The 25,589-nt window shown below is 42.8% G+C and overlaps 3 protein-coding genes across 3 annotated transcripts; 1 reads left to right on the top strand and 2 right to left on the bottom strand.

The window, feature by feature from the left end:
• Positions 1–1,017: 1,017 nt before the first annotated feature.
• Positions 1,018–9,995, bottom strand: LOC117451044 (3-mercaptopyruvate sulfurtransferase-like). The gene is made up of 2 exons (XM_034089127.2): positions 9,334–9,995; positions 1,018–1,709 (listed from the first exon to the last, which is right to left on the bottom strand). Exons 1-2 carry the CDS (start codon positions 9,920–9,922, stop codon positions 1,411–1,413), a joined length of 888 nt encoding a protein of 295 aa, XP_033945018.1. The 5' UTR covers positions 9,923–9,995; the 3' UTR covers positions 1,018–1,410.
• A 1,605-nt stretch (positions 9,996–11,600) lies between these two features.
• LOC117450504 (thiosulfate sulfurtransferase-like) lies at positions 11,601–13,735 on the bottom strand. The gene is made up of 2 exons (XM_034088301.2): positions 13,038–13,735; positions 11,601–12,000 (listed from the first exon to the last, which is right to left on the bottom strand). Exons 1-2 carry the CDS (start codon positions 13,624–13,626, stop codon positions 11,705–11,707), a joined length of 885 nt encoding a protein of 294 aa, XP_033944192.1. The 5' UTR covers positions 13,627–13,735; the 3' UTR covers positions 11,601–11,704.
• Positions 12,246–23,243, top strand: LOC117450503 (uncharacterized). The gene is made up of 4 exons (XM_034088300.2): positions 12,246–12,263; positions 17,579–18,041; positions 18,155–18,571; positions 18,806–23,243. Exons 2-4 carry the CDS (start codon positions 17,598–17,600, stop codon positions 22,709–22,711), a joined length of 4,767 nt encoding a protein of 1,588 aa, XP_033944191.1. The 5' UTR covers positions 12,246–12,263; positions 17,579–17,597; the 3' UTR covers positions 22,712–23,243.
• Positions 23,244–25,589: the final 2,346 nt, after the last annotated feature.

Here is a 25,589-nt window from a genome sequence, read left to right as displayed (position 1 = left end):
TTATTTAAGTAGATTAGTATAATTGCGATTATAATATAATTGTTGTATCAAGTCAAGTAAAATGTAAGTTGCGCTTTTAAGTCATGAAAGATGTTGTCTTAACTGCTTTAAGATTATTGATAATACTTTAAAATACATTTAAACAATGGTGCTACCTGCCTATAACTATGGTTCCTCAGGTTCAGTAAGCAAGTCCACTCCTCGAGAAGAATCGTTCAAAAAGAGTTGTTCGTTCTCTTTTGCCCAGTGGTAATGGCCTTTTGTTTTTCAATTTTGTTGCTTTGCAAGGAGCATAGCAACAGCTGACATCACAGAAAAGTAAAGTTATTACCTATAATGGTAAAAAAAAGATGCCAAATTGCAAAAGACGATGATGATGATGCACAGCTTTTGATGCAATCTCCTAAGGCACTCTTTAAAAAAATAGTCTTACCCACTAGTTTATTAATTATTTTTGTTACATTAATACACATGTATGGTCCTAATTGAGTCAAATATTATACATTTGACTGGTGCACAAAGTCCCACCGTTGTGTAACAAAAGCCTGAATGCAAAAACGTTGTTCTGAAAATCAGGCATATTGCCAGACACCTCAAATCAAGAACAGGAACCGGACTGAACCAGTTTTGATTTCCTCTGCGTCAGCATCCCGATTTTTTCCCTTTTTTTGTTTAAACAATCCGAGCAGAAGCTGCATTCTTTTTGAGGGCCTATTATCTCCTTAATTTTTATTTATTTTAAAGTTTCACAGTTCACACAAGTTACATATAAGTAACTTTGCAAAAATGTAAAAAACAAATTGCACTTTTTTGGCATCGGAATCAGCACTAGATATAAGAAAATAGGTTCCTTTAATTCAGATGAGTTGAAAGGAAGACTTGGTCAATCATTATTTATCCAACCTACAGTGTGCAGCCCTTCTGACTTTTCAGGTTATTAAATGAAGGAGTTGTGCCTCCATGTCATGCACTCTGGACATATTTCAAAGGTAAAAAAGAGATGACACTGTGGCCAAATTTAGCATAACAAAACCAACCATTTATTTTCACATTTGTAACATTCATCAATACATCAACTTTACCTGCTTCCATCATGAAATTGCACTTATTACAACAATCAAATGTCCCCTATCTTAATACATTTTAGAGTCCCTACGATACATTGAGACACAAACAAAACATTCATGTTATTTCCAGATATTGCAAACCATTCTAAAATATGAAACTGTAAGGAAAGTCAGATACGTTGCATAGGTAGATAATTAGCACCTGAAAAGTGTTAAATTAGTTATTACGTTTCGTAACAAGCTCCTAGCATGTACTATCTCCCCAGAATCACTAGAAAGTACACTATGAGGCTACTGTGATACTCTTTATCTATCACTCTTGTACTAAGAGCCTTGCTTCTTATCACACCTTCTTTCCCTTTCCCTCTGATATGATAAACTCCGGAGATGCCCTTTTAAACCATTCAGACCAGGAGCCGTCATAAACACAGACCCCTGGGTACCCGAGCATATCAGCGGCCAGAACAACGTGGCAGGCCGTGACCCCGGAGCCACAGGTGACCCAGAGCGGCTGCTGCAGATCCACCCCCGCCGCGCTGAACAGTTTGGACAGGCCTTCAGAGTCCAGCTGCTTCCCAGAGGCGTCCATGAAGGAAGGGAACGGCATGTTGATGGTACCAGGGAAATGACCTGGCAGTGTGTCTGTGAGGGTGAAACAGAGGAGTGAGAAACATCTGTGAGAAAATCTGGGTCAATAATGAAATAAGATAAAGAAAACAAACACAACTTGAGGATCTACACTGAACACAAATATAAACGCAACACTTTTGTTTTTGCTCCCACTTTTCATGAGATGAACTCAAAGATCTAAAACATTTTCTATATACACAAAATAACCATTTCTCTCAAATATTGTTCACAAATCTGAAAACATCTGTGATAGTGAGCACTTCTCCTTTGCCGAGATAATCCATCCCACCTCACAGGTGTGGCATATCAAGATGCTGATTAGACAGCATGATTATTGCACAGGTGTGCCTTAGGCTGGCCACAATAAAAGGCCACTCTGAAACGTGCAGTTTTGCTTTATTGGGGGGATCTGGGGGGGTCCGAAAACCAGTCAGTATCTGGTGTGAGGGGTAGGGGTAGGGGTAGGGTTAGGGTAATGTTGTGAATTGAGTGGCCCATGGTGGTGGTGGGGTTATGGTATGGGCAGGCGTATGTTATGGACGACGAACACAGGCCACTCGATTCACAACATTACCCTAACCCTAACCCTACCCCTCACACCAGATACTGACTGGTTTTCGGACCCCCCAATAAAGCAAAACTGCACGTTTCAGAGTGGCCTTTTATTGTGGCCAGCCTAAGGCACACCTGTGCAATAATCATGCTGTCTAATCAGCATCTTGATATGCCACACCTGTGAGGTGGGATGGATTATCTCGGCAAAGGAGAAGTGCTCACTATCACAGATGTTTTCAGATTTGTGAACAATATTTGAGAGAAATGGTTATTTTGTTGTATATAGAAAATGTTTTAGATCTTTGACTTCATCTCATAAAAAATGGGAGCATAAACAAAAGTGTTGCGTTTATATTTTTGTTCAGTGTATAATCTGATATTTCTTGAAGTTTTCAGACATCTTATTGAACTGATCAGCAGATAGCAGCTTAGTTTGCATGGATAGTTCAGTTGGCATCAATTACAGTTAGACAATCTTTATCTTGTACTATTTTTTTTTATTAAGTATTGTATGTTGCATTGTTAGAGGAGCCTGGGATTTAAGATTTTCTTTGCCAAATCTACGCTATTGTGCATGAGACAATAATGTATCTTTAAGAACATGATATGTGGATAAATACATGTAGTAAGTGGATCTACTAATGTCTAGTACTTAAAGGTGGGGTAGGTAAGTTTGAGACACCGGCTCGAGATACACTTTTTGTTATATTCCATGGAATGCTCTTAACATCCCGATAGCAATGATAGTGATGGGTCGTTCGCGAACGATTCGTTCTTTTTGAACGAATCTTTGAAGTGAACGAGATTAACTGATTCCTCCCACAAAACGATTCGTTTGTTTGAGTCGCCGCCTTCCGCCAAAAGCTAAAGAGAAGCTGTTCGCGAACGACGAACTTAAAAAACTAGCGGAAACAGTTCAGAGCTGTTTCCTACAGTTCTTTTATTTTATATCCCTTTCTTTCAAGAGGAGGGTCCCGTTAGGGCCCCTCCGAAATACTGGATGTTCCGTCAACACAGAGTTGGACTCAGTTAGACAACTACCACAAATACAATGAAGTACTTTGCAAATACCATTTTTCAAATTGTTTACATTTTGGACAAAATAGCCAATTGTACATCGAGGTGCCCAGATGTCCCTAGTGCCCACCTATCCGATTTGAACATGCTGATATACAATGTGATTAGTAGTAGCCTAATGCAGGTGTAAGATCATTGTGTTTGTATTGTGTTATAGGTATGCATAGTTTTCTATGCATTTTGAGGGTTTTGGTGGGTTTGGCCCCTCGACCCCTAGGGGGCTGGCTCCCCCAAAAGAATTAAATAACATAACCCTAACACCGAAATAAAGTAACAAAAAAAAGTAACTAAATCCGCCAGAAACCCAAAAATCTTCGCGCGCACGCGGGGGACACATGCATGTGTCCCGTTTCTCCATTTCTGGAAGTTGGGAGTACTCCTCCCCCTGTCGGCCCGAAAAAGCTTCAGAGGGCGGATACCTGAGCTCCATAGCGTCCCGCTAATGTGAAACACACACACACAGCGTTAGCGGGACATTCTCCTCCCCCTGTGGGCCCTAAAAGCTTCAGAGGGCGGATAGCTGGGCTCCGTAGCGTCCCAATATCTTAGCCGCTAGCTAAAGGTAAACATAGATGGGTACATAGAATATGAATAAATCGTCACCGATGTAGAGGATATATTTTTTTTAGGGCTGTCAAACGATTACAATTTTTAAATCAGATTAATCACAGCTTAAATCATCATGATTAATCACCATTCGAACTATGTCCAAAATATGCCATTTATTTATGTATATTGTTGTGGGAATGGAAAGATAAATGAAAGAAGGCGGATATATCCATTTAACATACAGTATCTATGTTTATTATAACATTTTTCTGCATGTCAAAATGAAAGACAACCCACACACCTATCAATCATCAAACCGCGGGGTCTTAATTCATTACGTGTTGATTTCTATCAACGGGGGAGTACTTCAGGAAAGTCGACAGAGGGAGGGGGGCTAGTGGAGTACTTCGTGACCACAGAGTGTGAACGTTGTGATCAGCTGTTTTAGCGCAGTGCTCCAGTGAAGGGGGGGGGTCTCCCTCCACAGCCGGTTGGCGTAGTTTTGGCACAGTTCCGTTGTACAGACCGACGTTAACAGCAGCCCTGTCTGTGTACACGGAGACCAACTCTGTCGTCCGGTGGTCTAACCGCCTTCTGGAAAAGCATTACAAGTACGTCGGTACGCAAATGCGCTTTGTGACACAAGTGACGGTATGCATTTCAGATTACGCACATAACCTGCGTACCAGTTATGTGCACCCCTGTACCAGAGCCATATTATTACTATTATATGGCTTTGCCCTGTACTACAGCAAGAGTATTCTCCGTCGGGACTTCCTGCAACAACACCACGCCGTTATCAAAGATGTTCTATTGAGAAGACGATCACTACGTGACAAAAGTTTTCAAAACCGTGGCTACTGAAATCAATCTTACTAACTGCTGTCTGTGCAATTTACTCCGCGCGAGTTGGCAGACTTTATTTTGCTTACTTTAACATCCTTTTTCATGGTGGGGCTCAGCCATTTCTTGGTATGGGTGTAGCCTACTCCAGCGCTGCCACTGGTGGCACGTATGGGGCGGGCCATTCTGCACATGCGTTAAATGCGTTAAATATTTTAACGCAATTAATTCAAAAAATTAATTACCGCCGTTAACGCGATAATTTTGACAGCACTAATTTTTGTATTCACTTTGAACTCGGCCAAATGGAGTTTAATGCTTTGGGATTTAAGTTAGGCCACATAGTACGTGCATGGGTTTGAAAGTATAACGTGCTAGCCTGCTGTAATACATCGTATAGTCAGGCACACATTTATGAGATTTAACAATAGCCAATTATATTTCTTAAATAATATATGGCGCTGTGTGTAGCCTATTCCCAGAGCATATGGGGCAAGAAGGTAAGGTGTAAAATGTGTTTTAATATCATACATTTTTCGCCAGCAAACTTCTTGTACGGACTTCGGCAGTAGTGAAGACTCACTGAACGAATTAAGTACAAAGACGAATCGTTCGCGAACGTGCAAATCACCAGAAGTCGTTCGCGAACCGGTGAACGAATCAGTGAACAAATCTTTAAAGTGAACTGAATCAAAAGATTCGTGTCCCCGAAGGGAATCTAAATGCCCATCACGACATGAAATGCTTTGACAATAAATATATACAAATATTTCATCTGTGGAAGCCGTAGTACTGTAAAAAGCACGACCAATCACTTTAGCCGGCCCGGCTAAAATAACTGGATGGCCTACCGGCCTGTCAGCCTTCCATCTGTGCACAAACGTATCTCGTGCCCTCATTGGTCATGTGCGGGTTCGTGTGTGTTGGAGGAGGGGCTCTGTAAAGAAGTGGCAGATTTTTTCCGGCTGTTTATTTTCAAATTCTAGCGCACTCGAGCTGGTTTCTCCAAAATTACCTACCCCACCTTTAAGTATGATTTTGAGGTTTTTGTAGCGTCTTTACTTGAGTATTTACATTTTTTAGACAATATTTTACTGATTCGTTAGGGTTTACACATTCAGATTATTGACGCATATAAATAAAGAAGTAAAATAACGTTATATTTTTTAGGGATTAAGATACAGGCCACTAAATAAAGTAGTTAAGATCTCTACATAATGCATACAAAATTACAACCAAGATATATAACACATACAATTATGAAAAGGCCATTCTGCAAGATGAGTACTTTTACTGTTGGTAATTTAAATATACTTTGATACCAATACTTTTGCCAGTAGGCTACTTTTACTAAGTAAGATATTTTATTACAGTGTAAATGCGGTGCTTTTATACTGTAATAAAATATCTTGAGTAATTATTCTACTACTACAAGGATGTCATTGCGATTGATAACATGTGCACATCAACAAACTGTGTCATTGAAATTACACTTTTTGGCATGGTCAGTTATTTTGTATTGCATAAAACTGGCAGAATTGCAATTAACTATTGTCAGGCAACTTTCTGAGCTTTGCATTTTTCCTAGGAAATGTAAGACTAAGGAATTTAGTTGCTCTGGTTTCTGCACAATGGAAAAACATGTAGTGGCGAGACACCCCAGGTGAATAGGGTAATTTTTTTAACTTAAAGGTATCAGCTAGAAATTTCTCCAGTTAATTACTTACAATCTCTTCTCATCCTGCACTTGTCCGCCGTAACCTCCGTTCCCTCTCCCCCTCTACCTTTGCCTCCTCGGTGCTCTCAGCCCTCCCTTCCTCTGACTCGTTCCAACTCCTGCCTCCAAACTCTGCTGCAGAAACTCTCCTCTCTACTCTCTCATCCTCTCTGGACTCTCTCTGTCCTCTCACATCTCGGCAGGCTCGTCAGTCCCCTCCTGCTCCCTGGCTAAATGACGCACTGCGTGCTAATAGAACCGTCCTTAGGGCAGCAGAGCGGAAATGGTGGAAATCCAAACACCGTGACGACCTCCTAACCTATCAGGCTCTCCTCTCCTCTTTCTCTGCTTCCATCTCTCAGACAAAAAGCACATTCTTTCAAGATAAGATCCAATCTTCCTATTCCAATCCTAAAAAACTATTTTCCATCTTCTCCACCCTCTTGGACCCCCCCAAAGCCCCTTCCCCCTCCTCCCTTCTGTCAAGCGACTTTGTTAACCACTTTGAAAAAAAGGTTTACGACATTCGCTCTTCTTTTTCTGACTCACCCCTACTCACCGCCGGATCACCTGAGCCACCTTCAACCGGCACACTAACCTCCTTTTCCCCTCTCTCTCCAAGTGAGGTTCTTACCCTCATTACCTCTGCCCGCCCTACCACCTGTCCTCTGGACCCTATCCCTTCAAACCTCCTTCAGACTATCGCTCCTGATATTCTACCGTTTCTCACCCATTTCATCAACACTTCTCTAACTTCTGGTCACTTTCCACACACTCTCAAGGAGGCGAGAGTAAACCCTCTCCTGAAGAAACCCACTCTCAACCCGTCTGATGTTGTAAACTACAGGCCTGTCTCTCTCCTCCCGTTCCTGTCTAAAACACTTGAACGCGCTGTCTTTAAACAACTCTCCTGCTATCTCCATCAGAACAACCTTCTGGATCCGCACCAGTTTGGTTTCAAGGCAGGTCACTCCACAGAAACTGCTCTCATTGCTGTCACTGAGGAACTGCACACTGCTAAAGCAGCCTCCCTCTCCTCTGTCCTCATCCTGTTGGACCTGTCTGCTGCATTCGACACGGTGAATCATCAGATCCTCCTTCGCACTCTCCAAGAACTTGGAGTTTCAGGCTCTGCACTTTCCCTCCTCACCTCATACCTCAAAGACCGCACCTACAGGGTTACTTGGAGAGGGTCTGAGTCCGACCCTTGTCAATTAACTACAGGGGTCCCTCAGGGCTCTGTTCTTGGTCCTCTCTTCTTCTCCCTGTACACAAACTCGCTCGGATCTGTCATTAGCCCGCATGGTTTTTCATACCACTGCTACGCTGACGACACCCAATTAATTCTGTCCTTTCCCCGCTCAGAGACCCAGGTCGTCGCACGCATCTCTGCTTGTTTAGCTGACATCTCTCAGTGGATGTCCGCTCATCATCTCAAGCTCAACCTTGACAAAACTGAAGTGCTTTTCCTTCCGGGAAAAGATTGTCCCTCTCTTGACCTAACTATCAACATCGGCCCCTCTGTTGTTTCCCCGACTCAGACTGCAAGGAATCTGGGTGTTATCCTAGATAACAACCTGTCGTTTACTGCAAACATCGCTGCTACAACCCGCTGCTGCTTTTCAACATCAGGAAGATACGCCCACAGCTGACCCAGAAATCGACGCAGGTTCTGGTCCAGGCTCTCGTCACCTCACGCCTAGACTACTGCAACTCCCTCCTGGCTGGTCTACCTGCATGTGCCATCCGACCTCTGCAGCTCATCCAGAATGCAGCGGCTCGTCTGGTCTTCAACCTTCCAAAATGTTCCCACACCACGCCGCTCCTCCGCTCCCTCCACTGGCTTCCGGTAACTGCTAGAATCCACTTCAAGACACTGGTACTTGCGTACCATGCTGCGAATGGATCTGGCCCTTCCTACATCCAGGACATGGTTAAACCGTACACCCCAGCACGTGCACTACGCTCTGCATCAACCAAACGACTCGCTGCACCCTCGCTGCGAGGGGGACCCAAGTTCCCATCAGCAAAAACACGTGGGTTTGCTATCCTGGCTCCAAAATGGTGGAATGAGCTCCCCATTGAAATCAGGACCGCAGAAAGCTTACACACCTTCCGGCGCAGACTGAAAACTCATCTCTTTCGACTCCACTTCGAGCGATAGAATGACTAACAAAGAACTGCTAACAGAGCACTTATATACTAATAAAGGACTGGCTTAGCCAGTTGAGCAGCACTTGAAACGATTGGCTCTTTGAAACCTGATGTTCTTATATGATTCTGTTTTCCTCAAGGTTGTGTCTTCCTGGTCGAATGTACTTATTGTAAGTCGCTTTGGATAAAAGCGTCAGCTAAATGCAATGTAATGTAATGTAATGTAATAAGGCAATTGTTGTTTGTATTACAAGTTTTCTGAAATAGCATGTTTAAATATGCAAATTATCAATTACCTCATTAAATATGCACATAATTTTAACACATTTCAGGAATCGAAATCGAATCTGTTTCTTGGTTTAAGACCCCTTTGTGCTTTCACGATTGGTTGCTGATACAAAGGAAATGACCATATTTGGATTTGATGAGATTGTGCAGGAGTGACCGAGCTTTCCAACGATATCATATCTCTGTGTTGACATGGTGCACACAGCGGTCGCGGTACTTTATGTTACGTTAGAATGCTAACTTTTGGTGAATTTAGGAGAAATCTACAGACGCAAATAGACAAACTATAGTAAATTAAACACTTAAATGTGTATTTTGTACGTTTTCCTTCCAAAAGCCTGAAAGAAAACATGTTATAGAATCAAAATAGCACAACATCTCAAAATTGACCAGTAGCCTACTTGAAAAACGATGTTTTTGCCTGCCGTGTCTCGCCTTAAATATGCATCTCACCGTCCCTGGGCTCCGGCTCCAGACCCCTGTATCTCCCCGCGGACCTGGCATCCACGACCTGTACCTTCTTGGTCCTGATGTTCTCCAGCATGTCTTCATAGCTCTTCACCCAGGAAGCATTCAAGGTCGCCTTAAACTCACTAAACTCCGGCTTGGAGTAGTCAGAAGTCACCGTATGGTGTTCAGCCAGCCAGTTTTTGAAGCCCCCGTCCAGCACCGACACAGAACCGTGTCCAAACAACCGGAACATCCACCACACTCGGGGCGCGCAGAACGACCCAAAGTCACTGGTGTCATACACAACTACATGTGTGTCATTCCCGATACCCAGATCTCCTACATATTGGGAGAAGTGGCTGGAAGTTGGCAGCATGTGATCAAAAGCAGAGGTCTTGTCGCTGCAGTCGTCCAGGTCAATGAACGAGGAACCTGGGATGTGTTTTAGCGCAAATTCTGCCCTCGGGTTGCGCTTGGTTTTGGGGAGGTACCATGACGCGTCGAGTATGCGAAGTTTGGGTCCGACCAGGTTATTTCTGATCGCATCTGCCAGCCACTGACAGGACACCAAAGCCCGGGTCTGTGCCGCCATGACGAGCCGAGAGAGTCAGTACAAGCTCCGGGCGATAGAGGGAACCGTTTGGCAGGGCGTTTTTAAAGGGGACCATGGAAAGTAGCCTAAACATGAAAAATAGGAAACGTTTGTTTGTGTCTTAACATATCGCCCTTTAATGCTTGTTATAAGTGCAGGAAGATATTGTGCTTTCATGATTGGAGCAATTGCTGATTCACCTTACAAAAGTTAATCCAACGTCCTGGTTTTGTTATGCTAACTTTTAGTATAGTGTCATCTCTTTCCCCCCTTTCAATATGTCCAGTGCATGGCATTGAGGAAAGGCTCCTTTATTCAGTAACCAGAAAAGTAAATATTTAGCTGTGTTAGTTGTCAGTGGAGGACAGGCAACATACTGTAGGTCAAAGAAATATTGATTGACCAAGTCTCCCTTCCACTCAATGGGTTTATAGGAACATTTAAAGTTGAAGATAATCGGCCAACAAAAAGACAACCAAATACAAGACACATTCTTAAACTTGCATTTATTAATAAAAAATTATTGAAATTATTATTACAAAATAGATTCATGTCAAATCACAAATACTTAAATTGATTCATTTTTTTTTACTTCAAATGTGCTTCATCTTAGTCAGTTCACAACTGTTAGGTAAAGGGCTTTGACCTACAAACTGGACTTCATAAAGTCTTCAAAGGCAGATTGTTTTTAAAGTGCATTACCTCAAAGCACCAGCAGGCTGTGCCATGTGGATACATCTCCACAAGAGCCCACATGGGGCAAGTGCTAGAGTAAGAAAAAGCTCCAAATGTTCTTCAAATACTCAATTATTGTCATAAAATGGCACCAATACTCCAAGAATGGGAAGAAGGGGAGTAAAAACAGCAACATTGAAAACAGCACCATCTAATATTATTTAAAATCAGAATTGGGCGTGTGGCGCAGTGGCCTAGTGCATTGGTGTTCGGATCAGGGGAGTTGTGTCGTTGTCGTTGTGTCCCTGGGGAAGACACTTCACCCCAAATTGCTCCTGTGGGGATTGTCCACAGTATTGAGTCTATAAGTCGCTTTGGATAAAAGCGTCTAACAAGTAATGTAAAATTATTCTCAGAAAATAAGGCCTGTCTCGGTAATATGACAGCAGTAGTTTATTTTAACATGTTAAGCAAACATTGCATTATCTAGATTAGAGTCTGGTTTCTTATAAAATACAGACTTTGTTTTAAAGGGGCCCTATTCTACTAGTTTTCTGGTGTATGTGGTGTCTTTAAAGAGTCCTCTCCTGCTGATGTTCAAATGTATGTAGTGCCCCTACTGTGACATGTCTCCATGCTTTAATGTTCAAAAAGCTCTTTATTTTGCTCATACTGCCTGTGCTGCAGCACCTCTTTTCACCCTCTGTCTGAAACCAGAGCCCAGTCTGCTCTTATTGGTTAGCTGGCCGGCTCTGTTGAGATTGGTCAACCCCTAGAGATCCAGGTCCAGCCCTGTAGCCTGTACAATGTGTTGGAGCGCTAGCCGTTGCATAGTGATGTCATTATGTTCAGGAAGTAAACAAAAAAAGTGGAGGGAACTTTGAGATTTTAGTCTAAAAGACCCCCAGAACAGGACTACATAGGGAAGGGGAAACCCCCCAAAAGCATAGGGCCTCTTTAAAATCCACATTTTGATTTTGTAACAAGCACACACAGCATATACTTAAGTTTAGAACTCTGTTTATTTCTGGAAGCTTATTTAACTGTGATTTCCATTAGAATGTATCAGTATCATAGTGTGATTTTTTTTTAACGCAGATTGGTAAATTAAATCTCTGGTTTGACCTCGGTGACTACATGCTCAGGTGGAGCTTTGGTGAACCACTCATACCAGGACCCGTCGTACACAGTGGCCCACGGGGCCCCGCACAGGTGAGCAGCCAGCACCATGTGACAGGCCGTCACCCCGGAGCCACAGGAGCCACAGAGAGGCTTGTGCAGATCGATCTGAGACTGCTCAAAGAACTCCTTCAGCTTCTCCGGGGAGAGCATCATGCCGTCTTTATCCAGGAACTCAGAGAAAGGCATGCATTTAGAGCCGGGGATGTGACCTGATTTGACATCTGTGGGAAAAAAATATAGTAGATTACATCTGTGGACATACGTGTAGCACAATTAAATACCACTGTTTTTCAAATGTTCTCTTACTTAAAGGTGGGGTAGGTAAGTTTGAGAAACCGGCTCGAGATCGCTAGAATTTGAAAATACACAACCGGAGAAAATCTGCCACTTCCTTATAGAGCCCCTCCTCCAACACACACGAACGCGCACATGACAAATGAGGGCACGAGATAAGTTTGTGCCCCGATGCAAGGCTGACAGGCAGGTAGGTTGTACTTTTTACAGTATTACGGCTTCTACAGATGACATTTTTTTATGGATTTTTTGTCAAAGCACTTCAGATATTCATTGCTATCGGGATGTTAAGAGCATTCCATGGAATATAACAAAAAGTGTATCTCGAGCCGGTTTCTGAAACTTACCTACCCCACCTTTAAGGGGGTCCTACATTATTTGCTAAATTTACAACAGTTATGGTTACTTCATGTGATACATTTCTGTATATGTGTTTTATTCATCATATACAGTCACCTATTTCCGTGGACCAATCAGCAATAAACAACATTGTAATCATTGTCTGATGATATTTGTTTGGCTATGTGCTTTAGTTTCTTAGCGAATGTCAAGATCAAATATTCAATATTCAAGGATCTGTGAAACAAAAATATATGTTCTGTTGCTTGTTTGTTGATGATTTTGAAGAAAAACTCTTTAAACCAATCCTTAGGGGCTTTAAACAAAGTCTGGTTTATAAGGAACATCACAATAGAGTGCTAGAAATCAATGGTGACATTAAATTAAAAACATTCAAAATACATTTTAGTAAAACAATCACACCTCAATAAATTCAATAATAAAGTGTGGACACAATGTGACAAACTGCTGTCATGTCTTTGCATTATTGATTTTTTGAGGGGAACTGTTTGCTATATAAATGATGCCCTTTTGTAGGCTAGTGACTTTGATTCACATGTATTTGTATTAAAATAATGTGCAGCACAAAAACTAAAAAGTACTTAAGTGCAAACATTAGACATACCCTCTCTTGGTTCTGGCTCCCATCCAAGGAACCTCTCCCGGGGCCTCACGTCCACCACCTGGAACTGTTGTCTGTTAATGTTCTTGGTCATGTCCTCGAATGACTTCACCCAGGAGCGCTCCATGGTGGCGGTGAAGCGCGCTGCTTCAGGCCGGCTATACGTGGCTGTTGTCGGATGTCCTCGCTTGACCCAGTCCCTAAACCCCCCGTTGAGCACCGACACTTGAGTGTGGCCAAACAAGCGGAACATCCACCAAACCCTGGTGCAGGAAAACGCTCCGAAGTCACTGGCGTCGTAAACAACCACATGGCTGTCATTTCTAATGCCCAAATTCCCTACATAGTCTGCGAAAAACTGCTCATTTGGGAGCGTATGGTCGAACTTTGAGGTTCTGTCCGAGCACGCGTCAATGTCGAAAAAAGAAGCTCCTGGGATGTGAGTTTCTGCAAACTCCTTCTTGGCGTCTCGGTTCATCATGGGTAGGTACCAGGACGTGTCCAGGATCCGCAGACCAGGTCCCACGGGGTTTCGGTCGACCATGTTTGCAAGCCACTTTGCAGAAACAAGAGTTTGAGCCTGCAGCTCCATGTTTACAGCTGTAACGGTCTGTGGTTTACAGCTGTCTGAAAGTGAGCCTCTTGTTGCCAGATCAGATTGACAGTGTCATGCACAGCGAAATATTAGACAGCCCCAGTCATGACCTCGCCAGGGCGTAAACTTTAAGGACATAACCGTCCATAACGTAATATACTGTAGGCTACACCACTTTATAATCATGTACAGTCTGTTAGCCAGCTGCAGCTATAAAGTTAATGCGAGTTTATTAGTGCGTTTACAGTACAAGTTGTCAGAGCGGCCAAAAGCAAGAGGAAACGCGTTCAATTACAATTTATATTTGATTTCAATACATGCTAACTATATTTTAATTATGGTGTATTTTATTATAAGTGTTTCTAATTGTTGGCTTGTAACAAAAGCAAGAGCAAACAGTTCATTTCAGTTAAAAGTTAAGTTAAGATTTATCTTGTCTTTTAAAACATTCCTCTTTAAAACAACAAATATTTGTTTATTATTTTGTACTTATCTTTATTATTCATATTATTTTATTTTTTGTATTTAAAAAAATCACTAAGTCAAAGTCAGCCAAAATCAACTTTATTGTCAATTCCTTTATTTGTGTTACACAGGTATCGAAATTCTGTTTCTCACTATCCCAGAGAATACAAATATACAAACATAAATATGAACATATGTATACGTACACAAGAAAGTGTGTGTTCAAACTGTCTACAACAAAAACAGACACTGTATGCTTTTGTACAATTTTGAGGTTGACAAAATACAAGTTGAATACAAACAATTTAAAATGATAATGTACATCCAGTTGAAAATGAAACAGCTTTTCGAGGAGCACAAGACTTATTTAAACATTTTGTTTTTCCTCTGCTGACCTGTTAGATCACATTGGGAGCTCACTGGATCCATTAATGTCCGTAGAGTGAATCATTAATGCCAGACATGAGCAGACCAAGTTCAGACATCTTGGCTATAAAGAACATTGGGGTTTTACACTGCCTGCTATATTGTCATATTATAATAATGATGATGCTGGTGCTTTGGTGAAGTTAGACGGTGTCATAATAGACCTATATGTTGTATAAAACACATAAACAAAACAGGGGAGAGAGAGAGAGAGAGAGAGAGAGAGAGAGAGAGGCAGACAGACAGACAGTCAGACAGACAGACAGACAGACAGACAGACAGAGAGACAGACAGACAGACAGACAGACAGACAGTCAGACAGACAGACAGACAGACAGACAGACAGACAGACAGACAGACAGACAGACTCAGACACCGAATTGCCTAATTGGAGTCACTGCTTCTATATTATGGGCAAACCCTTTTCACGTTAGTCAGACCAACCTTTCCTCGCAGAGACTGCTCTTCCACCGACTGGCCAGAGCTCTGAGAAATACCAAATTGAGGTAAGCTGATTTTCTCTTAGAAATAAATGTGAATAAAAACAGATGATGGATTTATAATGATGTACTCACACGTGAATCAGTGTGATAAGTCTGACACTTCTGAAGTCATGTGGTTTTGGTGCTTCAGATGTAAAACAATCTAAAACATAGTAATTGACATTAAAAAAAACCTTACTTTTTGTCACTTTTTTGCCACCATTTTGGGGGAGATATCTTGAGAGTATTTTTAAAATGTATGAATAATACAAATCCTTATACACAAAAAGTCAAGAATACAATTTAAACATGCTATATTTATAATTATAAACAGGTCTTAAACATCAAATGGATTAATTATTTTATTGAAGAAAATGTTTTTCATTAAGATATAAAAGAAAAAGATAGAAATTGATATGTATCAACACAGTTCTCAGTTAACTCCCGTTCATCCACATTTCTTCATTCTCAGATTCATTTTGTTTCCCGAGGCATTGTGTGTTTCTGGAAATAAATGTTTTGTTTAAAGCTTTTCTTTTGTTAATTTTCAATGTTTTAAACCCAATAAATGTAATACAATTTTCTGTACCGATATTGCTTTAGGACAATGACATAAAATCTCTCTCAGCAAATTAAATTGAAAATAATCTGCAAGGTCTAACACGACTGGGATTACATGAGAAAATCAGTTAAATGGTCTTTTAAAGTAGAACAATACATCTTTTGAATTCTTTTAGCTGTCACATTTGTTACCTGATTTGAAAAAAACGATTTTAATGTCCATGAAATCTGGTCTGATTTTATGGGCCAAGCGTCGCTGCCCTAACTCCAACCCTTGTCAAATATATATGATGTCATACTTTGACATACTGGCAGCACTGCTTGTATGGTAAATGAACTATTGGAATCACAAGACCACTATCCTTGCTGAGCCTGAATCCAGCCTCAGATAGAAAACAGACGGACTGCATTGTGTGGAGGAATTACACTGATGAGACGAATCAGGAGGAATCTAATCTTCCAATACAGCAAGGGACGCATTCCCTTGACAACCAGCAACAAATCATGCTTTAGTTTTATACTGACGATTAGTGACTAAATGCTTTCACGTGAGAGCAGACAGGATTCGTCGTCAGTTATTTCTCAGGTCTGATTCCAGAGGGTATTGTTTAATGGAAAACTCAAATCTGGATGCGTTCCATGAATGTTTACGACATTCACACACAAAGAGACCTGTGTTGGATTCAGCTGTGCCTTACCATCCTAACATTCTCATCATTCAATTAGTGGTCCCTCTAATGTAAGAGAGGTTGGACATCATGTGGAGGAAATGTAATGGGAATGAGAAGGGGCACATGCCAGGTTGTGTGTGTGTATTTATTGTCAGTAGACCGACGAGGCTGTATGCAGGCACAGGAATGCTCTGGGCTATATGCTCATTTCTGCATGCCAACACGCACAATGACAACATTTAATAAAATATAAGTTGACCTGTCAGACAGAGGTCAACTTATATTTTATTAAATGTTGTCAGAAATATTACAGTGACGCATATAGCGCAATATGCACAACATAACTATCAAACACGACATACAATAGAAGGAAGGTTTGTATTACCCAAATCTAAATCAAATATGGGACAGAGAACAGTCCTGTACAGAGCCATGGTCAGCTGGAACTCTTTACCGGTTCACATCATTCAGGAAAGTACATTTCAAAAGGTTGCTAAAAAATTATTTAAGTATTACAAAGTAAATTTGAACTGTGCCTGTGGCTATGTATGCATATATTACACTTATTTGTATTTACTTTTGTTTGGCCTTAGGATGGCGATAATTGGATGACCATTTTAGTTTTCACTTCATTTCACTGTAAATTGCATGAAATTATGAGCTGTTTTGTTTTAATTTTGTTGTATGTATGTTTATGTATGTTTTGAGTGTGTGAGGACCCCAGGAAGAATAGCCAATGCTCATGCTAGTGCTAATGGGGATCCTAATAAAGACAAGACAAAGACAATGTTAGCATGCTGCCATTAGCAGATAAGATGTTCACCATCTTAGTTAGGCCTTCCATAAGTACATGTGTACATGCTGCTAAAATCTGCCAATTAGCACACTGGAGACTGATTTGAATGTCAATAGTTTTGCACTTTGATCATATTTAAGAATTGGACAATTGGACATCTTGACCTCATGATGGTGCTGATGATAAAGGAAACAGATCCCTAATCTGTTGTTAAAACTCATACTGAGGGAATGTTTTTACCACATTTCATGATAAGATCATCTTCCTTTTAACATTTCAAAATGAAGATGATGTTCAGCCGCTTGTAATGATTTAAGATTTGTCATGCTGACTTTGGCTGATTTATTGTATGAGTTATACTTGGCATATGTCCTCCACTCCTGGCCATGGTTTACTATTTTTATGAGATTTATTTCTGCTTATATTTGGTGCAATCTTTTCTTAGGCTAAATATGTGTGTTTGCTTAGACTGTGACTAAAATGCACTGCCGTCTTGCCCATAAATGAACCAGCACCTAGTATTCATTGTTTTTATCTTTCTTCCTCAGCCCACTCCACATCAGCAGGATGACCCTTCTCAACTACCCTGTTCCAGAGTTGGATGTTACCCTGCAGGAAGTGAGCCGTGTCTTGCAGCTCACTTTAAGACCTGACCTTTACCCAGAGTTCAAAAATACCCTGGAACAGCAGAGGGCGCTCCTTCAACAGGCCCAGGAACAAGTTGCAACAAGAGCTTTGGGCAAAGAGAACTGGGTGACGGAGCAGTTCAAGAGAAGTCTGCTGTCTTGTTACGACCCCCTGCCCACCTCTACTGCCCTTCCTGTTGTTCTGCTTCCTCCCAAAGCAAAGGGATGTACCCAGCTAGGGAGGGCCGCTGCTCTCCTCTGGGCAGCAGCAAAGCTGTACAGCGAGCCCATGCTGCTGGAGGGCAATGTGCCGATGGAGAACACACAGCAGTCCGAGATATTCGCTGCCAGCAGGATTCCTGGCAAGAGTCATGATGAGATTAAAGTGAGATTATTGGCAACGTTCAAACATTTCCCAATTTGGGATCAATAAAGTATGTCTTATCTTATCTGTCTTAACAAGTCTGCTCTCTTTCTAATCTTCTTTTCCTTCTCCAGCTCTACCCAGATAGCCTTCATGCCATTGTCACCTGTGCTGGAGGAGTGTTCCCTGTGGACATACTGGGGCGTCCCAACACTGGTGGGCTAGTTTCTGCTCGACCGTGTGTTGACATCTACAACCAGCTGGCTCAGGTGATGGATCAACCAAGAGCAGGAACACTGAATGACCCATCTGCCATTTGTAGCCTCTCGGCTCTGGATCGCAAAGTCTGGGCTGCCACCAGGGAAGAGATCTTGGGGAAAGGAGGGGAGACAGCGGCATCCTTGAGGCTGATGGAGAGTGCCGTGCTGACCCTCTGTCTGGAGGACTGCAACCCTCCCTCTGAACTGGCTGATACTCTCAATGCAGTGAGGCTCGGAGGAGGAGGAGGAGGAGGAGGAGAAGGCAGCCTTTATTTGAGATATTATGACAAGGTATTGGATATTATCTGGCTAAGGACTTTCCACCAAGCAGAAATCAGACAGATCTTTCACAAACACTTTCTCATACTGTTCATAATACTGCCTTTTCTGAAATGTAAAAAGTAGGGCTGTCTCACAACTTGGTACAAGGTCAATTTTAGCCTCCACACCAAGTTTTGAACATATGCTGTCATTGCTATTAGTCAGTGCTTAGAGTGTTCTTTAACTGTTTTTCCTCATCTACAGGTGGTGAACCTGGTGGTGTTCAAGGACAGCACAGCTGGGATGGTGTTTGAGCACAGTGCTGTCGATGGGATGGTGGCTGGTCTTGTGACTGAGCATGTGTACAACCTGTCTGAGACTGTGGACCTAAACTTTGTCCAGACTGAAGCAGTACAAGGCAATGGCTCTGTCGTAGTAAACAATGTTAGCTCTGTGTGTCCACCTCCCCTAACATTCCCCTTGCAAGGAGTAAATACCCCCACACTGAGTCTTAACTTAAAAGAAACACACCCTGTTCTCACTTTTGATGTGTCCTCCTTTCCTGATGTCTTTTCTACTCTCAGAGGGCAGAGAGGCCTCTTTGATGCTTGGGTTAACTTTTCTTTGCAGCTTTCCCTGAGGCAGACTCTCGGGGAATCCGCTGCCAAGCACATGATTGTTACACCGACCCATATGCGGCACTACAAACATGGCCGTTGTGATCCAACATACTCACTCACCATGCATTCTCACAAGTTAGTCAGCGCCTTGGCATCTTGCATCGGCTCAAATCACACAATCAAATACACTGCTGACCTGCTACGCTTGTTCCATGTTGCATTTTTGGAGCATAGGAGCCTCATCAGAAACACAAAAAGCGGTCATGGAGTTGGACCCCACCTTGCTGCACTGCGTCGATCGTTGCCATCAGACAATCCTCTGAAGAAGTACCTGGACCCCTTTGGATGTCCATCTGTGTACCTCACGGGTACAGATATGATGGAGGGCGTGGAGTGTGGAGTAGGGAATGTGTATGCCCAAGATCAGCTGGCTGTAACCTACCTTGGAAAAAAAGACAAGGTTCGCATTGTGCTTAATGGAAAAGGGAGCTTTGCTGTTACACTGGAGAAACTTCAAGCTAGTCTGAAGAAAAACCTGAAGTTAGTGATGCTCCTAGCTGTTAGATACGCCATTGCATGCCAAATGGGAGCCATTGAGCGTCCATTGAAGAAGGGTCAAACTGAGAAAATGAATGGAGAGACCAACCACTGCCAAGAGAGCCCAAACAAAGGCAAAGCCACTGTTAAAAACAACTCTGGCACGAGCACAGACTACACTCTGGTAATCCATGGTGGGGCTGGTGAGGAGATGATGCTAAACACCGAAGTGATTGGTGTAATTGAGTTTGCTCTACAGACAGCCTTAACCCTTGGCTCCCAAGTGCTTCAACAAGGTGGCAGCAGCCTAGATGCAGTTCAGAAGTCAGTAGAAGCTCTGGAGGACTGCTTCCTCTTCAATGCAGGCAAAGGCTCAGTATTCAACCAAGACGGCAAACATGAAATGGAAGCAACCATTGTGGATGGCAATACGATGAGGTCAGGATCTGTTGCTTGCGTGCAAAATGTAAAGAACCCAATAAAAGCCGCTAGGTGTGTCATGGAGAAAAGCTCCCATTCACTCATTGTGGGAGATGGGGCTGAGGAGTTTCTGCAGGGGTTGGAGAAGAAGCAGAATCCTGTTGGGCCTGAGTATTTCTACACAGATGTACGTCACAGACAGTTGACTGCAAAGCTCGCTGCAGGAAATACCTCAAAAAACAATCACCCGCAGACAGTTGGAGCTGTGGCCTTGGATCGTTGGAAAGGGTTGGCTGCTGCATCATCCACAGGTGGGGTAGTAGGTAAGCTGAAAGGGCGAGTTGGGGATACAGCAATAGTAGGGGCAGGAATATATGCTGATGACAAGTTAGCCATTACCTGCTCTGGGGATGGAGATGTGTTTCTGAGGCAAGCAGTTGCCCAGAAAATAGCAAGTCTCTACCACCACACAGGCTATAGCTTGAGGCAGGCATGTAGGGAGGTGATGGCTGAAAATCTAGATGGGATCTGTGCAGGAATCATAGCTCTGGACGCGAAAGGTGATGTCATCATTGAAACGAACGCTGATGTCATGTTTGTGGCCTCAATGGTGGATGACATTTCACGAGTGGAAGTCCTCAGGCCCCTCAAGAGCTTCTCTGATGTGATCTGGGAAACCGATGAGCTGGTTGCTTACCTGGATCCCAAACCCTGGACCCCTGGGTCAACCATTCTGAAGAGAAAAACTCTTAGCGGAGCAAGCAGCATCTTCCAGTTAGCTACACCTGATGTTTTGACTATCCTACAAGGAGCAAAGGCTGTGTCAAGCTTGCTATGTGAGCGACTGGGAGTGCAGCGCTGTGCCCTGGTTTTCAATCCAATCCCAAACCAGTCTGCACAAATCCGACTGCTTCCGCTTCATGGTCTTGAGCCAAAGTGGCAGCCCCATCTGGCAAGTGAAGAGGAATTCCACACATATGATCCGGGTTACTGCACTTCCAAAAGTGGCCCACGCTTGGATGATGAGGCACTGGCCCAGGTGCAAGCCAAGATTAGAAGCGGACTGCCAACACCAAATGCACCTTCCTGCTTTGACTTTTTCGGGGATGCTTCCAATGACAACCTGTTCAGTCGTATTGTACGTGGAGAGCAGCAACAGTGGAGAGTGTGGGAAGACAATGAGCATGTTGCCTTCCTGACACCTTACCCCAACACTCCTGGACTAACCGTTGTGGTGCCCCGCAAACCACTGTCCAGTGACATCTTCAAACTGGATGAAGCTGACTACAAAGCGCTGATCCTAGCTACTTGTAAAGTTGCCAAACTACTGGAGGAAGGGATGAGAGCTCGAGGTGTTGCACTGATCTTCGAGGGCTTCGAGATTGATTATGCTCATGCCAAGCTAAGCCCTCTGTTGCCTTCACCAGATGGAACCAAGCAAGCTGAACTGCAACCAGGATGCTACCAAAGCTACCCTGGATTCGTGTCATCACGGGATGGCCCAGCTGCTGACCCTGAAGCCCTTAAAAAGATCCACTCAAAAATCACCCAGTGCAGGCCTCCTCATTCATGGCAAGACCCTCAGTCTCACTCCACACTTGCCATCAAGAGCCAATGGTATCGTAACCTGTTCCAGATTCAAAACACCCTTTTCCACAGCACAGTGGAATATTTCCACAGTTCCTGCCAGTTCTCCTACGCGCTAACCCCTCTCACCACAGACACCATCTCTTCACCAATGGGCCTGGGATCTGACTCAGAACCAGTTTCTGTTCACTTGCTCGGCCAGGACATCTACCTCGCTGACTCAATGCAATTTGTACTTGAATACTTCCTTCGCTTCCAGGAGAACCTTCAAGGGACATACTACATATCTCCCAGCTTTAGAGGGGAAGATCCTGATGCCACACACTTGAACCAGTTCTACCACGTGGAGTGTGAACTGCTGGGGAACATGGACAAGGCCATTTCCACAGCAGAGGGATACTTGGCTCATCTCACCAAGTCCATGCTGAAGAAACACTCCGATATGATACTCAACACCGCCGGGACTCTTACACATGTCAAAGCCATGCTGAATAAGCTGGATGGAAAAACCCCACTACCAAGAGTCCCTCTAGACCAGGCCATTCCCATGATGCCCTCCGCCGACTGCCTAGAGTGGGTTCAAGATGGCCAGCCGCAGTTTGGCAGAAAGCTAACGCGCAAAGGAGAGCGAGTCTTGATAGAGAAATACGATGGCGCTGTTTGGCTAACTGAGATGGACCATCTAGGAGTCCCCTTCTACCAGGCCTATGTGGAGGGCACTGAGCGGTGCAAAGCCAAAGCTGCTGATCTTCTCCTGGGTCTAGGTGAGACTGTGGGTCTCGGAGAACGTCATTCCACCACTGAGATGGTACAGGAGGCCCTCAGACACCATGGAGTGCCAGAGCAGTCCTACAAATGGTACCTTAACATGCGGCAGATGAATCCCCTCCTCACCAGTGGATGGGGCATGGGGACGGAGCGCTACTTGTGTTGGCTGCTTCAGCATGATGACATCAGAGATATGCATGTCATTCCTAGGATGAAAGGAATGAAGTACATGCCCTGATCACAAGTTCTCCTGAGGTCTACAGACCCTAACATATGAATTAGGTGTAATAATGTGGCCAAGAGAACACAACGCCACATTATATCTGTTAATCCAACCCAACCCTTGCTCACTTTAAAGTAACATCCTAATGTCCTGTTACATGTTATAGTCTTGCAGCAAAACCAGAGGTACATTTTCAGAGAATTAAATTAATGTAAAAAAGGTTTATTTGGAGGTTACAGGAAGTATATCAGCATCTGTAAACTTTAATGTTAACACTTAGATTTGGATTATTTTCTTAGTGGTTAAGCTAAAGTGGCAATGTAAGTGCAAATATAGCACAAGAAAAGTGCTTGTATAATTGGAATTGTTTATTGTATTTTATAATTTTTTCTTTGTGTGAGACTTAAAGGAATGGTATGCTCATGACACTCATTTAAAAAAAATTATCATCCGATAAAACAGACCAGTCTCTGCCAGTCTCTCTCTCTTTTTTTTTTTAATCCGATGACATTATCAGTGATTTTAAACTGATTATATACCGAAATAACATCAACACTGTGGGCGCCGCCATTTCCCGGACGTGACGTAATCCATGCGTTTGGTTTTCGAAGACACGTTGATCTCCATGTTATTTACTGTAGTTTCTCTCTTCAAATATGCCTCACTGTATCGCGAAATATTGCCATAATTCGGATAGGAACAATCCACGGAATGCTCGGTTCCATCTGTTGCCAAAAGGTAAGCATAAGAAGTACATTCGGAGGCAGTGGCTAGCGAAATGTGGCCGGCCCGAACCGAGAGATGTACAGGCTCATGTATGCAGCGAACATTTTACATTTCCGGACGACTACTCTGAGAGTATGATCAAACATAACATGGGATTTAAAGAACAACCATTACTCAATTGAGATGCAGTACCATCGGTCTTTCTGGTGTCATCACCGACCAGGACACCAGTTCGGCCAGTAGAGAAATCGCCCTCTGCAAGTGTGAAGCGACGGAGGAGCAGAAGTAGTGCTCGGAGTAAGAATAAGGTATGTTATAGCGCATTTCCATTGCAGCGGCTAGCCCCGTTTTAACGTCCAGGCCAGGACAGTTTTTGGTGGCCTTTCCATATAGCGTAGTACCGACTAGTGTGTATTTCCCCCCAGTTTTTCCGGCCCCATAAAATCGTGATTCTATGGCCAGGGACAACGAAGCTGAGTATGCTAAACTATAGAGAGGGAATCGCTAGCAAGGGTGGTACTACATGCATACATATAGTATCTTATATCATCTTCCCATTATACACACATGCATTTTCAAACATTTGGACTACCTATATTGCAAATGTATTATCTTTTCAATTTATACACGGCATCTATTGCACGTCTGTCCGTCCTGGGAGAGGGATCCCTCCTCTGTTGCTCTCCCTGAGGTTTCTCCCATGTTCCCTTTAAACTGTGGGTTTTCTTCGGAAGTTTTTCCTTGTACGATGTGAGGGTCTTAGGACAGAGGGTGTCGTATTGTCATACTGATATGTATGGCTGAATTCCCCCATCCAATCTCTTCACATTGGTCAAAACTTGTTCCTCTGCTGACGAGTCCGAACTGAAGTACTCCACCATGTTTCCGTGTGTTGACAAAGTGAACGCATGGATGACGTCACGACCATCACGTGACTACTGAAAATGGCAAACATGGCGGCGGCCAGACGGAATATACAGGTCTTGATAAAAAAGAGCTATAAAATCATTATTTACCGGGGAATATCGCTGATTTCTTCAGGGTATGGTTTAAACATAACGTTTCACTAAATACTGAAGTTTTGATTAATTATCTAATGAGTGGACCATTCCTTTAATAAAATGGTTGATAAAAAAAGTAACAGAAAATAAAATGTGTATGTGTTTTTTTCTTTTTGGGACAAGGTGAAAAAACACAAATGTTTACATATTTGGCCATTCATGTTGTTGTATCATTTATGCAAGAACATTCTTTATATTGTTCCTCAACATATTGGTCTACCACAGTCTTTGTATTTAAAGGGTCTCGTGGAAGTGTTGATGCTCAATTTAATGAAGTGATAATTACTTTTGAAACACACATCATCTTTTGGACCACTTAAAGGTGGGGTATAGGTAAGTTTGAGAAACCGGCTCGAGATACACTTTTTGTTATATTCCATGGAATGCTCTTAACATCCCGATGGCAATGAACATCTTAAGTGCTTTGACACATCCATTAAAATAATTAATCTGTGGAAGCCGTGGCGCTGTAAAAAACACGACCAATCGTTTTAGCCGGCCCGGCTGTCAGCGTTCCATCTGTGCACAAACTTATCTCGTGCGCGTTCGTGTGTGTTGGAGGAGGGGCAGATTTGTTCCGGCTGTGTATCTTCAAATTCCAGCGCACTCGAGCTGGTTTCTCCAAAATTACCTTCCCCACCTTTAACTCAACAAGACCTGTTCCCATGAGGCTCGAGCCTCCGATTATTGTGGCCTCAGACAGTAAGGCACAGGGACAAATATAGTAAAGCTAATATTTGTACATCTATATGTAGCATTTTATTTTAATATAATGAATGATAGCACAGTGTGAGACAAGAGAAACTGATTTAGAAATGTTTAGAAATGTGTCCGACCACCAGATTTAAAAGACAACAAACTAACTTTACAGTGTATCAACTATTTTAAAAAAGTAATCTAATGCCCCTGAAATTATTGTTTTTGTTGAACTCCAGAGATTGTATTTCTCCCCTTGTAGTGAGTTGTAAACTAAGCGCATTTGGACCTGGAGATATGTTACAATTTAAAAGGACAACACTCATATCGATCAATGTCAGCCTATGAGTTTGGCTAAAAAGCCACACAATCAATTTATCCAAATCTTTCTTATTTACTTTTGGTTGAAA

The sequence above is a fragment of the Pseudochaenichthys georgianus genome, chromosome 8 (assembly GCF_902827115.2).
Source record: "Pseudochaenichthys georgianus chromosome 8, fPseGeo1.2, whole genome shotgun sequence".
Lineage (NCBI taxonomy): Eukaryota > Metazoa > Chordata > Actinopteri > Perciformes > Channichthyidae > Pseudochaenichthys > Pseudochaenichthys georgianus.
This window is presented reverse-complemented; position numbering and strand designations above follow the sequence as displayed.

Bases quoted from the DNA above. Each gene is read 5' to 3' on its own strand.
- LOC117450503 (XM_034088300.2), top strand. From the start codon at position 17,598: ATGACCCTTCTCAACTACCCTGTTCCAGAGTTGGATGTTACCCTGCAG. The intron at 18,042-18,154 runs GTGAGATTATTG...TTCCTTCTCCAG, and splicing joins AGAGTCATGATGAGATTAAA to CTCTACCCAGATAGCCTTCA. The intron at 18,572-18,805 runs GTATTGGATATT...CCTCATCTACAG, and splicing joins ATTTGAGATATTATGACAAG to GTGGTGAACCTGGTGGTGTT.
- LOC117450504 (XM_034088301.2), bottom strand. From the start codon at position 13,626: ATGGAGCTGCAGGCTCAAACTCTTGTTTCTGCAAAGTGGCTTGCAAAC. The intron at 12,001-13,037 runs GTATGTCTAATG...TTTTTCCCACAG, and splicing joins GGAGCCAGAACCAAGAGAGG to ATGTCAAATCAGGTCACATC.
- LOC117451044 (XM_034089127.2), bottom strand. From the start codon at position 9,922: ATGGCGGCACAGACCCGGGCTTTGGTGTCCTGTCAGTGGCTGGCAGAT. The intron at 1,710-9,333 runs GTGAGATGCATA...TCACCCTCACAG, and splicing joins GGAGCCGGAGCCCAGGGACG to ACACACTGCCAGGTCATTTC.